Below are 18,171 nucleotides of genomic sequence, written 5' to 3'. Positions count from 1 at the left end.
TTTAGACTTTAGACTTCTTTATTTTATCCCCCATAGGGGGAAATTTTCTTGTTACAGCAGCAACAATATAAACAGGGACAGTGAAAGAACAAAAGCAATAGAAAAGACAAAAAATAGCAAATATAAATATAAATATAAATATAAATATAGATATAAATATATGGATTTTGATGAAATGAAATAAATATTTACACCGTAGGATATTTACAGGAATGGAATGGCATGGATGGTAGGCAGTATATTAACATCAGCCAGTGATGCTGGTGTTAAAGAGTCTGATGGCTGATGGGAGAAATGACCTGCGGTAGCGTTCCTTCTTGCAGGGTGGGTGCCTCAGCCTGCTGCTGAAAGAGCTGCTGAGGGCCCCCACAGTCTCATGCAGGGGGTGAGAGGGGTTGTCCATGATGGACTTGAGTTTTGTTAGTGTCCTCCTCTCACCCACCTCCTCTATGGAGTCCAGGGAGCAGTCCAGGACAGAAGCGGCCCTCCTGACCAGCCTGTTCAGTCTCTTTCTCGTTCTGCACTTTTCATCTTTTAATCAAGATATTACAAATGTATAATTAATATTTAAATGTTATTTCACACTGAAAAAATATCAGAAGTAATTCAATTCTGCTGATCACAAAAAAACATCTGTAATATCCTCATATTTAAAATAAATGTGCATTAAAAACAAGCGTCCTGTCCCTTTAAGGGTCACGTGGTCGGCGTCGTAGCCTAGGAGAAGTTTTGTTTACTTCCGGGTTGTCGGAGTCGAAAACAAGGGGCAGCAACACGCCCACGACGCCGAGCAAAGCGGATTAAAGTCCCGCAGAGATGGCAGGAGAGTCTGAGGACGAGATACCAGGTGAATAACAAACGGGTGTTTCTTCTGTTCGCCCTCGTGCTGCTTTAGAAACGACCACTTTTACCCCTGAATGTTAGTTAGCGTAATTATCCAGCTAATTAGCTTCAGCTTTAGCTCGCTAGCTAACGGAAATTAATCCCTTTTTATTCACTTTCTCCGCTTTAACCTGCCAGTTATTGATGTTTTCTGTTCGTCTAGCCACCGTAACGGGTTTAGTGTTTCACATGATCAGCTCTTCATGTTTCAGGGACATCTTTCTTCACTGTTAAGTGCTTAAAAAGTTCATTTTGGCACGTTTGTAATGAAACATTGACACGTTTCCCCTCATGTTTATTGTGAAGCTAATGTGAGAAGCTAATGTTTGGTTTAGCTTCACTCATCATTTACACACCGAGTGCATTCATTCATTTAGAGCTACTTGTACATATGAGTATTTACACTTTATTTAGAGGAAGCTGTTGTACTTTTGTCTCAGCTAACAAGGTTAAAAGAGCTCCTGCTGACAGATTAATACTCTGTAATAATAATCTCATAGTTTCATAACACACTTTCTGCCTAACTAGTCCCTTTATTTTGATACCATTTTGCTGAGAATGCCTCTACTTAACTACATACCTGTAATGTAGTGTTTAGACATTCAGAGATCAGGTAAAACTACTGGTTTAATTGTGTACTAAAGTCTTGAGGATGGTGATAAAGGGCTCAGGTGAGATACTGCCGACAAACCAGTACAATACATACCTGAATATTCATCAGTGAAATCCCTGTTTCAACACATTTATGGTCAGTCGGTGATCAAAACTGTCATTAATTCATTTCTGTTTGACAAGTTGTTTCCTCTTCTGTCAGAATCAGGAGCAGTTTTCACTTTCGGAAAGAGCAAATTTGCCGAAAACGTCCCCAGTAAATTCTGGCTTAAAAATGACGTCCCCTTGAAAATCGCCTGTGGGGACGAGCACACCGCCTTAATAACAGGTACGAGCCACTTTAAGGTATCCAGCCACGCTGAAAGTGTTTAAAACTGTTAAAATACTTGAGTTTTACTGATTCTGTTTAGTTGGAAATGTCCCTTTTCTCAGTGTGAAGCTCTTTGTCTCCTCAGAAAATGGGAAACTCTTCATGTTTGGCAGCAACAACTGGGGCCAGCTCGGCCTGGGGTCCAAACTGACAGTGAACAAGCCCACTTGTGTCAAAGGTTGGTCTTTAAGTAGCTCTCTGTTCCCTCTTGTAGTGCAAGAAGGGTAAAAAGAGTGTTTCTGCCACTGACAGCTGCCTTCAGTCCTTCTGGAGGAGGAGACGCCTCCTTCGGCCCGCCTGTTAAAAGAAACCAGAATAATTTAAAGACATTCTGGTGTTTTTAAACTATTTTGGCATCTAATTGACTTGTAGGAAAAGTGTTGGAACTGGTCCAGTAGATCACCTCAGCCAGCAGCCACCAAACGGGCTGCAATGGCTGCAACGTGATCCTTTGGGACAACTGCACCTGATCACAGTAGGTCCACTAAAAGAGCTTGTTTGATCCACTGACAGGCTCAGAGTGTTATTCTAAGTGTGTGACAGCATCATGGAAAGGATCCCTACAGAGAGAGACCTGGAAGATCCTTTTGGTTTAACCACAAACAGCACACACACCAGACTACATTCACTAAAACAGGAATTTTAGCTCACAGTAAAGAGGAGCTGCTGGTCTGCTGTTGGTTAGTTTATCCATGGTACTATGTCTTACACAAATATTGTGTTGGATCCAAAGTTACCATTTAAAACACCAAAGGCACACAATAATCTAAATAAATTGACCAATCGAGGCAGCAGTAGTCAAGCAACTCCCGTGTTCTGTGAGGTAAAATTACTGTTTTTCTCAATGGAGTCTGGTGGTGACTGGGCCAGGACCTCTTTAGTCAGTCACCTGAATCATTAATGCATATTTAAGTAATTATTCATAAATGCACTAAAAGCTGTTTCGATTTAGTTTGAAACCTGTGGTGACTAAATTAGGATTTTCTTTTGATTTTAGTTAAAAAAAAATCATTAAAAACATTTTAATTGATTTTTATTTTGTGATTTTTTGTAAATATATGGACATTAGGCACAGGGCTCAGTGTTTATTATTAGTGTGGATTTAAACGACATTAGAAGTGGGGGTGAATGGCTGACGGGGGAGCCCAGAGACTATTATAATCCCAATCTGGAGGGTCCATAATCTGGTCTAATCTAGAGGGACAGAGACAGACTGAGAGACAATTGGTTGCTCATCACATTTCTTTTCTGTGCACGACTGCAAATGACAGATAATGCAGAGTTAAGGAAGCTCAAGACAAACTCCGACTCTGTGGATGGTTTTCTGCACACTCCCAGTTTAAAGAAGCAGCCACCAGACTCCATTGAGAAAAACAGTAATTTTCCTCACATTGTGCAGGAGGTGCTGGTCCACCACTGCCTCAGTTGGTTGGGTTTGTTTGTGTTATTGTGTGACTTTGGTGTTTTAAATAGTTGGTTTGGATCTGAACTAACATGTTAGTTAGTTTATTGAGGCAGCAGAAGCACAGTGAACCCCTGAGTTCTCTGAGGTAAAACTACTGTTTTTGTTAATGGAGTCTGGTGGATTTGTAATGAAGGAACGGCTCCAGTTCCCCATCAGAAAGTGCTGATTTGTGTATTAAAATTAGTTTTTTTTCTGTATCATTTCAGCTCTGAAGTCAGAGAAAGTCCTGTTTGTGTCCTGTGGTAGAAACCACACGCTGGTCTCCACAGGTCGGTATCTCAGCCTGGTGACTAATTCTACATTCAAGGTGGATTTTAAACACGTCTGAGTCGTAAAAAGTCTATTTTGTGCTGCTCTGTTTTCTCTGTAGCTCAGGGAAAGGTGTTTGCCGCCGGCGGGAACAGCGAGGGTCAGCTGGGGGTCGGGGACTGCGAGGAGAGGACCGCCTTCCAGAGGGTCGCTTTCTTTGACTCGCGAGGACCAATCAAAATGCTCGCTGCCGGTTCGAACACCTCCGCCGCCCTGACAGGTGACGCTCAGACACTTCCTCTTGTTCCTCAGATTTTAAAATTTAAAATTCTTATTTTATGATAATTAATTATTTAAAGTAAAATAAACCTTTTTTTAATTCAGATTTTGTCAGTGAATTTTTAAATTTTACACTAAAATTTCCCTTTAACATTTTATTAAAATATGTTTTGTCACTGAATGTGTGGTAAATATTTAAATCAGTCACATTTTCAGTAAATTAGATTTTATCTATTTTTTATTTTATTTTTTTAATTTTACTGTTGACATTTTGTCCGTATGTATTGAATGTATATAGATCGATTGAATTTCTCATTACATTTTGATTTACCTTTATATTAAATTAAATATGATGTAAATATATTCATAAATATACGTATTTGATTAGTGAGTAAATTGGTTTTTATTTAAAGTTTTTATCAGAATTTCAGTGGAGTTGTGAAATTTATTGCCAAATTGTCTTTAAATTTATATTTTCATGACATTTCTATTTAAATGCAATGTGAATCATGTTTATAAATATAAATACATATTCAGATAGTCAGTAAATTTGATTTATTCAAAGAGTTTGATGAATCTTATATATTTTAAATCTTAATATCTTGTAGTCTGCAGGTTTTATCAGTAAATCTGAGCAAAAATAAACATTTTCATGGAGCAAATAACTAAAATTAATAAAGTAATCTCACTTTAGAGTGAATAAGTTTTAATTTTTCCAGCTTATTCGACAGATTCAAAGTGTTTTTAAGCTTCCTGGACGTTTTAACCTGTTTCTCTGCGGCCCGTCACAGAGAGCGGGAAGCTGTTCATGTGGGGCGACAACACGGAGGGGCAGATCGGCCTGGGGAAGGAGAGCCACGCCTCCTCGCCGCAGGAGGTCAGCGTGGGCCGGCCGGTCAGATGGGTGGCGTGTGGATACTACCACTCCGCCTTAGTGACGGGTGAGTAACAACCACAAGGCGCCTCAGCTGCGACCCTGCAGAGGATTAATGGGCGTAGATATACAGTAAGAATAGATTAACACTGAACACGTTAAGCAGTCACATGCTGCAGAGAAACAGAGAGGAAATATTTAGAAGTTAGAAAAGCTTTTATTCCATTTGATTAATGTCTTTGTTTCTGCTCTGCTCTGAAAAAAGCTTTCCAGATTTGTTTTCTGGAGCTTTCAGCCAAATGTTGAGGTCTTCATCAGCAGACGGCTCTCAGTCCTCAGCAAAAACAAACCAATAAAACAGCTAACATTTAAAAAACAGCGACAGTACCAACAAATACAAAGTAATAACACAAACTACAGCCGCAGATGAAGGCCAGGAGGTGTGGCGAAAGCTCTGGAGGGAATCTATAAAGTGGGCATTGAATTAATTATTATATTATATTAGTATGTAATTATGTTTTTGTTGTTATCTTATATTTTTATATTAAATGTATTATTTACATGTATTTTAAATAAATGTCTAATAATTATTTTGGTTTTTTTTACATTTCTTATATTTTTATGTTGCTATGAAATTACTTTTTATTTTTATTCATTGCTTCTTAAATGTAAGTAATTTAAGTAATTATATTCTAATGAAGTTCACATATTTATCGCGTATAGTGTTTATTTAATATTATATTTCATGATTTGAATATGTATTTTATTGACATTAAAACATTTAGTGATAGTTTTGATGTAGTTATATGTCATATTTAGATAAAATATATTTTAATGTAGCTATTCTTTATGTTTTTTTTGCATTTATGGAATATAATGTAGGCTTTTATTTAATATTATATTTTTAATGTTAATATTCTTTTTTATTTATATATTTGTGTCAGCTGACGGAGCTCTGTACACGTTCGGCGAGCGTGACAGCGGCAAACTGGGTCTGGGCACCGACCAGCTGCCCCGACACCGAGTCCCTCAGCGGGTGAAGAGCATCAAGGAGCCGGTGATTCAGGTGGCCTGTGGGGGGGGGCACACGGTGGCTCTCACAGGTAGGAAGGGTTTTCTGTCCATTTGGTTGGCCTGAAATTATATCACCAGACTTCATTGACGAAATCAGTAATTTTAGCTTGCAGAATGCAGGAGTTGCTGGGCTCCTGCTGCCTCCATCGGTTAGTTTGTTTATGTTATTGTGTGACTTTGGTGTTTTAAAGAGTTAGTTTAGATCTGAACTAATGCTTTAAAACACCAACGTCATAGTAACTACACCAGCAGGTCCTGCACTCTGTCCAGAGTAAAATCACTGTTTTTGTCAATGGAGTCTGGTGTGTGTGCAGAGAGCAGTTTAACAGCTGTTAAAAATGATCTTACAGGTCTGTCTCTGTAGGGAAGGTTTAGAAATACTGGAGTTATCCTTTAAAGTGTTTGTCTGAATGATTTAAGGGAAAATTGTTTAAAATCAGTCATGCAGAGATGAAACCACCTCAGCAAACAGAGCTTTTGAATATTTTCACTAATTTCATCCTGTTTTTTTAAATTCATCTGCATCATTTGTTTTCACTTCAGCAGTTGGCCTTTTTGTCTTTCCTTTTTCTTTTATTTCTTCCTGTAAATAAACATATATGGGGTTTGTTCTTATGGAAAACATCTGAATTGACAGAAAAAGGGGGAAACTATTGAAGCAGGAAACTAAAACAAAAATAAGAATTAAATCAAACGTGGAACGACCTTAAAACAAAGTGCAGATATATCAAAGAAAATGAATTCAGCTCAGCTCAGGTGGTGAATTAAACCTTTACTGATCAGTTTTATTGATTGTTATTCCCTCAGAGGACGACGTGTTGACGTTCGGTCTCGGTCAGTTCGGGCAGCTCGGTCACGGGACGTTCATCTTCGAGTCGCGGCTGCCGCGGCCGGTGGAGCACTTCAAGAGGGGGCGAGTCTGTCAGGTGGCCTGCGGGGAAAACCACACGGCCGTCATCACGGGTAAATACTGTGCTTCAGTAAAGCTTCCTCTGCCTGGATGGCGTCAGAGTTGTCAGACTGTGGCTGCTGTGTTGCTCAGACGGCGGCCTGCTGTACACGTTCGGAGACGGCCGGCACGGCAAGCTGGGCCTGGGGGAGGAAAACTTCACCAACCAGTTCAAACCAACTCTGAGTCCACGTTTCCTCAAGTACGACGTCCAGGCGGTGCGTGTCTCCTGTTATACCATCACAGCGTTCCTGCATCAAAATGAACACAGATTTTATTTTATATCTATGGTTTTTTATTGTATTTTTAGAAGTACTGTATTTATATAGTTCTGTTTTATGTTCTGATTTTATATTTTTATATTAAATAATGCATTATATTTTCTATTTTTTGCTTTTACTGTACATAAAATATGTTTTTAGATATATTCATAATAATTCTTCGATTTATTTTTTTGAGTTTTAGTTTCTAGTTTTAATTTTAGTCATTTAGTTTTTTTTTTATATTTTCTATTATGTATTATATTTTAATTTAGGTATAAAATACTTTTCTTTGGTTTTGATGTATTTCTTCTTGAATGTAAGTTTTTGATATATTTTATATTTATGGCATACAGTATTATGTATTTATTTAATATTATATTTTTTTATTTGAATATATATTTTTTGACATAGATATTTTATGTATATTTCATTTTATCATACATTCATATTTTATTATTTTTTATTATTATAGACAATTTAAATATTTAATTGGATATTTAGATTTTGCCAGTATTGTGAGTGATAAAGTCATTTTCAGTAATCTGAATCCTTTAATAATAACAAATGGTGGGTAGAAACAGTCTGTCTGTGTTTAAACCGTCCAGGCGACGTGCGGCGGCTGTCACATGGTGGTTCTGGCTCGGCCGAGGGATCAGAGCTGCGGCGACGTGACTCTGGAGGAGGATGATGTGACGAAGGATTTCCTGGAGAAGCCGTACGTGGAGCTGCTGGGGGACACGGCCGACTCGTCCACCCTGCAGAGGAGCCTCTCTGCTCGGGTTCGCAGGAGGGAGAGGGTGGGTACGCCGCCGATGCGCCTCTGAGGGGCAATAAAAAACCCAATTCTGGCTTCCGAATCTCAATGTAAAGCAGCTGTCTCCTCACAGGAAAGATCTCCGGACCAGTTTGGCGCCATGTTCCGCACGCTGCCCGCCATGATGCCCGGCTACCTCCACCCGCCGCTGCCCGTCTCCAGCCAGACCATCCCGCCCAGGCTGCCTCCGGCCGAGCTGACCCACAGAAAGGTGCTCAACGGCACTCACCAACACAGGAGCGCAGGGTCAATGCACCAGGGTACCTACCTCACCTCCTCCTCCTCCTCTTCCTCCTCCTCCTCCCTATCCTCCTCCTCCTCGTGCTTCCTCCAGGATCACACCAACAGTATAAACACTTCAATTTACAGCAAATATCCAGCTTCACATCATCTTTCTTTCTGTTATCTCTTCGTCCGCTGGCACCGTCTTCCAGTCTTACTCATAGTTTATCATTTACACCAGTATGACACCATCAGGCTGTTGATCTGAACCAGCTGGGTGGACTGGAAGGGACGTAAGATCATAAAATGATTTCAAAAGAACACCGTAGCAGATCAAATACTGCCCATTAAACATTATAATTCCATAAATACCCTGGTTTCTAAATGACTGGTAGATACATTGAGTTTTGGAAATCGTCCAGTAGATCAAAGTACCAACTGTTATATCGCTCTCTTCGCAGACACCAAACTCCATTGAGAAAAACAGTAATTTTACCTTGCAGAACCTTGCAGTAGTTTCTGGTCTACCACTGCCTCGATTTTCATTTGTTTGTGTTCTTGTGTGTTACACAAACATTGTGTTGGATCTGAATTGACCCTTTAAAAACACCAAAGTCACACAATAACACAAACAAAGTCACCAATCAAGGCAGCGGTGGACCAGCAGCTACCCTGTAAAATCCCTGTTTTAGTGAATGTAGTCTGGTGTGTGTGCTGTTTGTGGTTAAACCAAAAGGATCTTCCAGGTCTCTCTCTGTAGGGATCCTTTCCATGATGCTGTCACACACTTAGAATAACACTCTGAGCCTGTCAGTGGATCAAACAAGCTCTTTTAGTGGACCTACTGTGATCAGGTGCAGTTGGCCAGAGTTGTAGAAGTTTTTGTACCTACCAGTCATCATCAGACTAAAATATGCAAAAACAGGGCCCAGGTTTAAAAATAATGGAGTTATTCTTCAAATCTGTGCAAGTTTCTCTCACTTCTGAAGGAGAAGAAGGTTTATTTGACACCCTGGGATCACAGCATTTCATGTTTGCTGTTTTTCTGAAAGAGAACAGAAAACCAGGACATCAAAATTGGGAAAAGATGTGGACTAACATGCTATTTTGTGTTTTCTACCTCGTCAGAGCAGACAGGCGGCGAGACAGACAGCGCTGTGGAGAGCCTGACCGACGCTGACAGCGTTAAAGGCCTGGGAGAAACCACAGACTTCCTCAACATGGTGAGAGATCAGAGAATCCTCCTTAAAATCACTTTGGGTGAGTAGAAGATTGTGGATTCTGCTGCTCATTTCTTTTTCCGTCCCTCCTGATAGACACACATGATGAAGATGGACCCCAGTGATAAAACACTCACTCTGTCTCCAGTCCAGAAGGTAACTCGTACTCTGTTTTTAGAGCTAAAAGCTTTTAAAACCACCTTTATTGATTCATAGCTTCCCCGTCATTCCCCTGCTGTTCCTTCAAATCTAACACAACTCCTCTCTTATACACCTTTAGCTGTACTTTACAGCTAGTTTCTTTAAAGGTGAAGGTGTCATATTTCCACAGAAAACTACCTAAGAAATGTTTAAAAAAATGCCCCAAAAAACTTCTAAACTATATAAAATGTACTTTTTTTTTTTTCAATAAAAATTAAGAGCTACAAAACATGCAAAACAATATTACAACCAATTTTTTTCAAAATATTTTTATGATCTTAGGCTTAGTAACAGTGTTAAAGTCGACAGACACAGAAAGAAAATAGGAAGCATTGTTTTTTTTTATCACTAAAATCAGTGAAATGAAGCTCAGGTTTAGAGGAGAGACGTCTGATTAATGGGGAAAATGTTGAATTTTCATCTTTTCAGAACAGAAAAGCAGATTCTTACTCTTTCAACCTTATTTTTTCCAAACAAATCCGTAGATACACATATGATCTAGTGTTTTTTGTGTCTTAAAGTACTGTTTTAAAAGTTTTAAAATGTCCTTGTTGTCATCATACAAACCCTTCATGAGAGTAAGAGAAACAAAAAGGTTTTGGGAGGAGTTGTGAAAATTACTTCAACATACATTTCTGATTTTCTTCTGTTCCTTTGTTTTCTCTGCATGTCTCTTTTCTTTGCTAACGCATGCCTCTTTTTCATCCTCTTCTCGCTTTCTCGTGCCGGGGATAGAGGAAGGGTAAGCACGGTAAGGCCGATAAAGGGCAGAAAGAGAACCAAAAAAAGGAGAGAAGGGTCTCAGAGCGGAGCAGTTTGTCTTCGACTCCTCCGTCTCGTAAGAGCGAGACCGTCTCTCCTCGCCGGGCGTTACCCACCGAGCTCCTGAGGGGCCACGGCGCTCGCTCGCTGGCCTCTCAGAGCCCACAGAGACAGAAAACAACCAGCCGGGACAAAGAGAATCTGATCCTGGCCGTGGAGGAGCTGCAGAGGAAACCCAGAAAAACCAAACCTCCGAATGTGGGGGACATTAAGAAGGCAGCGTCCAAGCAGCGGCCCAGGCCAGTTCAAGAGAAAAGTAAGCTGATAGAAGTCAGCAGGAAGCAATCACCAGACTCCAAAAGAAGCCCTGAAACCAGAAAGACCGTTGTAGGTGGCGGCTCTGAATCTGCGGTGGCGAAAGTTAAGCAATCACAGCCTAAAGCCGTCAGTGTTAAAAGCAAACCGATAGTGGTGCAAAGTAAACATAAAGAACTTCGCTCGCCAGACAAACGCAGTCTTACAGGCTCACCTGCGTTTCATCCGAGCGACACTGTGGATGAAGAGAGCTCAGGTAGCTCTCGACGGCTCCCTGAGGTGAAAAAAGCTCCAAAATCTAAAGAGGGTGCAGATTTTTCTAAAAAATCTAAGAATGAGAAAAACAAAAAAGAGGCTCAGTCGAAAAAACACTCGAAAGAAACACAAAAAGAGACGTCGAAGCTCGGCCTGCTTGCTGGAGCCGCCTCGGTAGCAGCAGGATCGGTGTTAATGCATGAGGTGGCGTCTAGAAGCCGCTTTAGCTCGCCGTCACCATCCGAGAGCAGCCGCGGCGCCCGGAAAGGCAAAAGCGTGGCGAAATCATGGAGCGAGGAATCTGATTCCTACGCTGCCGATTTAAGCAACAAATCTGCAGTTAGCATCAACATCATACCAGCGCCTGAGAGTCAGGATGACAGTGAGGAGCAGACAGACTCTGCGATGGTAAAACAGGAGGAGGAAGAGGAGGAGGAGGAGGAGGAGGAGGAAGATGAAGAGGAGGAAGAGGAAAAAGGCCAGAGAACGAGTGCAGAAGTAAGTCAGGAAGAGGAAGAGGAGGTTGACAGTCATAGTATCGAGAAGGTAACAGAAGATGAAGATGACAGCGACACTCTTCAGCCAGAGGAGGAGTCGGAAACTGATGTAGGAAGCAGGGAAGAGGAGGAAGACAAGAGCAGCGCTGAGGAAGAGGAGGAGGAAGAAGAGGAGGAGGAGGAGGAGGAAGAGGAAGCAGGTGGGACGGCAGGAAGTGAAAGTGAAGATGAGACTGAAGAGAAAGAGAGCAAAGGAAGTGATGTAGATGAGGAGGAGGAGGAGGAGGAGGAGGAAAGTGAGGAAGGCTCGAGTCAGCAGACCGAGAGCAAAGGAGGAGATTCTGAAAATGAGGAGGAAGGTGAGGAAGAGGAGGGAGATTTGGGAAGTGAGGGTGAGGAAGAGGAGGGAGAAAGTGAGTCTTTGGAGGAGAGAGGAGAGAGTGATGTAGAGGGTGAGACAGAAGAAGGAGAAGAGGAGGAGGAAGAGGAAGAAAAAGAGAGTAGTGCTGAGGAGGAAGAGGAGGAGAGTAAGGAAAACGAAGATAGTGAAAATGCAGAGGAAAGTGAAGGAGGAGGAGAAGAGGAGGAGGAAGAAGAAGCAGAGGAAGAGAGTGGTGAGGAAGAGGCAGCAGGGGAAAAAGATAGTGAGGAGGAAGAGGAGGAAGAAGAAGAGGAGAGTCAAAAAAGTGAGGAAGAGGATGAAGAGGCTGAGGAGGAAGATGTTGATGACAAAGATGAGGAAGAGGAGGAGGAAGAGGAGGAGGGTGAAGAAGAAGAAGAGGAGGAGGAGGAGGAGGAGGAAAAGGTTGTCAAAAAGAAAAAGTCTGCTGAGGTCAAAAGACAAAGTAGTAAACCCAAAAGTAATCTCAGGTCGGGGGTCAAAGGTCATGCGGCAGGTGAGGCAGAGGAGTTTTGGGACGACGTGTTACCTCAGTACCTCAACCTGAAATAAAACTAATCCTCAAAATTAATATTTTCATTATCGATCAAGCTGCCGTATCGACTTTTATGTTTACGATTTATTTTGCCTATGAAACAGAATCAGAAAATAATATAAACGCTCATAAATTCCTGCAGTGACGTCTTCAGATTTCTTGTTTTAGTCCCAAATAACCAAAATATTACAAAAATGTATGAATCAATTTAATCGTTAAAAAACAGAGAAATCCTCATATTTAAGAAGCTGTAAATTTGGTTTTTGCTTCACAGGCAACTCAGACAATCAAGTCCTTTGACATAATTGTTGTTGATTAATTTTTACATCAGTTGACTAATTGATTAATCAGCTAATAGTTTCAGTCCACAAAGAAATAATGCTGCAGGAGAAGTAATTTTGTCGAATTTTCTGTGAAAAAATATGTTATGTCATCTGCAAAGAAAATCACCAAAACGCAAAACGTCAAATAAAAATTAAAAGATTCAAAGATAAAACGACCAAACACTTCCAGTTTCTGAAAAACTGATGGGATGAGACTTTTCCGTTCATCACCTGTGGAGTCGTGGAAACTAGCCATAGCGCTAACTGCGCCATTCAATATTGTTTAAATAAACAAAGGACCTAATGATGCTCGGACAAACCTTCAGTCTACGACCTGCTCGGTGGCAAACAGCAGCTGGAGACGAGCTCTTTAGCTGCTAAAGAGCCAGACATTTCCCTCAGGAGGTGGTGGAGACCAAAAACAGAGCTAAAAGAGAGAAATTATTGGTCTTGTCATTCATCGGGAGATGTTTGCTAGCATGTTCGCTAACATCTGCCCACTATTTTAACTTTCTAAGGTGATAATATGTCACTGTTGTGTTTACAGCTTGTTTCCGCAACACCTAAAGCCTGATTTTTACTCCTACGTTGAATCTATGCGGTAGCCTGACATGTTAGCCAGACAAAAGTATGATTGGTTACTAGAATATTGTGCTCAGTCTTGATTAGCCTGAAGCTACAGCAACCTGTTTACACGAGTCTTTCACTCAAAGACCCTCGAAGTCCCCGTGCTTTCTGCTACACTCAGTGCCTTCTTTCTGCTCATGTTTCCCTCAGTTTTATTTCACTGTCTCATTCGTTTCATGTGTAATTAATGTGATTCTAGTAGCTTTCTGAGCTCAAGAAATGAATCTCGAGTTTGGCTTTTACAGGATCATTTACTTCTTCTTTCAACAGCTTAATAAAATATATATTTGGGTTAAAAAGTAGTTTGCTTTACCTGCTGCCCAGGTGTGTCCTGCTCTGCTCGTCATGATGCAGCATAGGACATTTTCTACCTTTTTTTTATTGGTTCAGCGCTGTTTAAACACAGATGTGCATCATCTTCATCACAATGAAGAGTAGCTGTTGCATATTCCAGTATTCAAAGCAGTGAAGAAGTGGCAAAAATTAAAAGATTTACATGTTTATGTGGAATTATTCTTCTACCTCCTTCTTCCTTCTTTCTTTGTCTGTTTTTATCCATTTATGTGTTTGTAATAAATACTTGTGTTTTATTTCAGTTATGCTGTTTTTGTGTGTTGTTTTCAAACCTTTAAGACTCAAAAATTAGATTCTTTGTGTTATTCTGTTTACTCATCTTTCTACTGTGTGTCTTCAAGAAAAGTTGGCCGGACTTTTATCTTTTTTTAATATTAATTAGGAAGTCATCCTATTCCTCGTTTGGCACGTCTTTACTGTGATGAATTTATCCTTAAAATAATATAATACTTTTTTCCACATAGAATTACTTACATAATTATGATGTAATTCACTTAACATTGGAATCTTTCTTTCATATAGCTTCAAATCCAGAAGATAAATCTGAAATTACAAAAAGAATTTGGTCATATCTAGAGCTACAGAGAATGATTTTCTTAATTTTTCAATTAATCTGTCTAATATTTTGTGTTTAATTGACAGTTTTGTCTTTAAAATATCAGAAAATGGTGAACTCTGCCCGTCATAAGGTCCCAGAACCCAACATGATGCCATCAAATGTCTTGTTTTGTCCGACCAACTGAAAAATATTCAGTTCATGAAGAAATAAAACAGAGAAAAGCAGCGAATTCTTACATTTCAGACACTGAAAACAGAGAATTTGTGACATTTTTGCTTCATAAAGAACGTAATCAATTAGAAAAACTGCCTGAACAGGTAAACTTTTAGTCAATTTTACAGAAATACTTTCCCCCTGGTCTGATAAGTGATCAGGTGAGGCCAGTTTTATTCTTCCACTCACGTCTTTGTGTTTATAATCCCTCCTGTAATCCCTTCCCATCATCCCCTGCAGTAGTCTGGAGGAGCTCAGTGCTGCTTGTCAGCTTAATGTCTCTATTCAATACCAATGATAATCTGAAACACTTTGAGACTCTGTTTAGTTCAGATCCATCCCAGTTTTACCAGGATTTTATTGTTTTCTTTACTTTTCCTGTCCTACTTTGTGTCTCCTTTCCTGCTATAAATTCCTTTGTTTTGTCTTTATTTTAAAACCTGTTCCTTTTGAGTAAAATCAGCTTCCTAAATGGGATTAGCGTGGTAGAAAACTTCCCTTGTCTGTAAAGCTTTCTAACTGCTACTGCAGCTTGTCTCAACCAGTATTTTAAACATGTTAGAACTCTGGTCATTTTCAACCTGGTCCCTATTTGTACATATTTTGGTGTCGTTATATCGCTCTCTTTAAACGCACCAGACTACATTCACAAAAACAGTAATTTTACCTTGCAGAGCACAGGCGTTGCCGGTCTACTGCTGCCTCAATCACCTACTTTGTTTGTGTTATTGTGTGTTACACAAATATTGTGCAGGATCTTAACTAACCCTTTAAAACACCACAGTCACACAATAACACTGACTAACTAACTAACTGAGGCAGAAGTACACCAGCAACTCCCACGTAAAATCCCTGTTTTAGTGAATGTAGTCTGGTATGTGTGCTGTTTGTGGTTAAACCAAAAGGATCTTCCAGGTCTCTCTCTGTAGGGATCCTTTCCATGATGCTGTCACACACTTAGAATAACACTCTGAGCCTGTCAGTGGATCAAACAAGCACTTTTAGTGGATCTACTGTGATCTACTGGACCGATTCCAACATTTTTAATCATTCAGATTATGAACAAATAGGACCCAGATTACTGGCAGTGTGTTCTTGTTCTGTGCCTTTCACATCTTAAAGTCACTCTTTTTGTCAGGATCTGATAACTCAGACTTGGAACAAAGGTGAAGAGGAGGAGGAGGAAGAAGAAGAAGAGGAAGAGGAGGAGGACAACGCTGATGAAAAAGAGGTGGAGGATAATGATACGTCAGCTGAGACGGAGGAGGGACGATCCTCGAGTCTGGACGAGTCGACAGAGAGACCAACAGAGGAAACTCAGAGTCCTGTATGTTTATTATTCATTATTCATTCATTTTTATCATTTATTTATTCCTTTTGACGCCAACATGCAACATCTGATGTTTCCAGAAGCCTGAAGAGCTGAAAGAAGAATCCACACCCGACACAGGTTTGTGTTAATTATCAATTATATGTATGAAGATGTTTTAAGGATAAAAGACTAAATAAAGGAACTATTTTTGTCAACAGCAGCGGAAATCACGGAGCAGCCCGACACAGCGGGGGAAGAGAAGGCCGATGATGACGGCCAACCGGCCAATGGGACGACAGACGGCAGCTCCAAAAGCCAATCAGGCCCCAGCAAAAAGGTAAGTAAGAACATCTGAATGACGTTTGTTTAAAGGTCGGTAAAGAGTATTATAATTAAATGTACCATTCCTGTCTATACCAAGGTTATTACATCCCAAAAACAGACGGAAAAACCCTTTAAGTTTCAGTTCTGGTTGATTTGGCGCCACCAGCTGTACTTTAATGTCACAAAACTAAAAAAAAAAAAAGTCTCACTGTTGTTTTTGTCAACATCTGTGATAAAAACATGACACTTCCTGTGGCTTTTTCACAATAAAAGCCACCCTTGGTTCGCCAGTGAATGCTTTTAACCCTTTAAAACCTGAGCCTCAAGATGTCCGCCTGGACTCTTTTGCTTACTTTGACTATAAAAGAGTCAGAAAATGTCCTGTGAGTGAAAACTTTATTTTATTTTAGTTATTTACGATTCACTGCATGTTATAAGAGTGTAATAACAGTTTAAAAGCGCAACGTCTCAGCTTTCAGGATTTTTTCCGATAGCGCAAACCGTGACGTACTAATGGTAATACAGGGTGATTGGAATGATGGACTGCAGGCGCTCTGCTTGAATCCATTTTCATGTTAGATCAGCCAGTTGTCCGCCCAGCCACGCTCCACAGCCGCGGCGTTCTCACTTCCGCTCTCCTTGTGAGGGTTTATGGGTAGTTTAAATGGATTTCTGCCTTAACTGGATGTCTCTCCTCTCCTTTGACCTCCCCTCAGCTGTCTCTCTTCAGACGGCTGTCCTCCTCCAGGTCGAAGCAGGCCGACGGCGGGGACCAAACCCCAGCGGAGGCGTCCAACCGCGGGGACGCCGCCGTCCAGGGAGAGGCTCCCGCCACTGCTGCTGCTGGGGGCGGCGACCCAGAGACAAACAGGGGACCCTCTTTGCCCTCTGGAGCCAGGGGGCCTCGCTCGGGGGCCTGCACCGTGCTCTGATCCCAGGGACCGAACGCTCAGGTGGCCTAGGTTATCTGGAAGCACCAGACCAAAGCGTGCAAAGATCCCACTTAAAGGAGCCCTGGGGAGGTCGTCCCTGAGGTCTAACAGACGTCCTGAGAGCATCTCACTCCTCATAAAACATCTGCAAAGTCTCTTATTTTAAGTACTTTAAGTCCAGCGTTGTTTACGTCCATGCAGCCTTCTCCTGGAGGGAACCTTTAAGTGCGTTTTCCAGCCGCTCCCCTCGGGGACGGTTGGATCATCCGGCTCCTCTGTGGCGTTCGAACGACGCTGGGCCAGATTTTTGTGTAAATACGCTCCTCATATCAGGCTGAATCACAACGTGAAGCCACATCGGAGACAAACAGCCTTTTCTTTCTACACAGTGTGACTCTGTGGATTCATGAAAACTAATTCTGTTGTTAGTGTCCTAAAGAAGAGAAACTTAACAGCCTGACCCCTATTATTATTTTTTTGGTGTCTAGATAACTGGTAGGTACGAGAAGTGTTGGAATTGGTCCATTCGATCACCTCAGCTGGCAGCCATTTAACCTCAAACAGCCGTTACATCGCTCTTATCAAAGCCGCCAGATCCCATTCATAAAAATAACTATTTTAGTCCGGGAAAGGTAGGTCTGCCTCTGCCTCGATCATTAGTTTGTTTGTGTTATTGTGTGTCACTTAGAATAACACTCTGAGCCTGTCAGTGGATCAAACAAGCTCTTTTAGTGGACCTACTGTGATCTACTGGACCCATTCCAACACTTTTAGTACCTACCAGTCATTTAGACACCAGGATATAGAAAAATATGGCCCAGATTTAAAAATACTAAAGTTTTCCTTTAACTTCTCACCTTGCTGCAGTGATGTACAGGTGCACCCCAGGGTGCTTCGGTGCACTGTGACAGCAGCGGTGGCAAGATGGCAGACCCCGCCACCAGATGACAAAAGTCACAAGTGGAGTATTCCTTTAAGGGTGAGCTCTGGGCTCTGATTGGTTTTCTTTGGTATGATGTCATCGTAGACGAGCCTGGCTGGTCGCCTGACTTTAACACTTTAACACCAACATGTTAGTGCAGCTTTAAGTTTTTATATTTATTGTTTTTTAAAGCTGCTATAATCAATATTTTAATGTCACTATTTTTTAACGTGCAGCTTTAAATCAACCACTACAAGTGCCCTACAGCTGAGCCTCCTCCTGCACCAGTGTGACCAGTATCAGCGGGTTTCAACTTTAAAGTTTGACATTTTTGTTGTGTGGCACATATATCTTACCCAGCTGAGCC

General features: G+C 41.0%; 1 protein-coding gene across 1 annotated transcript; it reads left to right on the top strand.

The window, feature by feature from the left end:
- The first annotated feature begins 758 nt into the window (after positions 1 to 758).
- Positions 759 to 16,931, top strand: rpgrb (retinitis pigmentosa GTPase regulator b). Its single transcript, XM_070855663.1, has 17 exons — positions 759 to 847; positions 1,697 to 1,822; positions 1,950 to 2,042; positions 3,536 to 3,598; positions 3,700 to 3,858; positions 4,649 to 4,798; positions 5,676 to 5,834; positions 6,613 to 6,768; positions 6,848 to 6,972; positions 7,623 to 7,814; positions 7,905 to 8,091; positions 9,182 to 9,276; positions 9,370 to 9,429; positions 15,453 to 15,641; positions 15,725 to 15,764; positions 15,845 to 15,963; positions 16,667 to 16,931. Exons 1-17 carry the CDS (start codon positions 817 to 819, stop codon positions 16,880 to 16,882), a joined length of 2,160 nt encoding a protein of 719 aa, XP_070711764.1. The 5' UTR covers positions 759 to 816; the 3' UTR covers positions 16,883 to 16,931.
- The last annotated feature ends 1,240 nt before the right edge of the window (positions 16,932 to 18,171 follow it).

Source organism: Pempheris klunzingeri, chromosome 24, assembly GCF_042242105.1.
Source record: "Pempheris klunzingeri isolate RE-2024b chromosome 24, fPemKlu1.hap1, whole genome shotgun sequence".
NCBI lineage: Eukaryota > Metazoa > Chordata > Actinopteri > Acropomatiformes > Pempheridae > Pempheris > Pempheris klunzingeri.
Note: the sequence above shows the minus strand (reverse complement) of the source record. Positions and strands in the feature narration are given on the sequence as shown.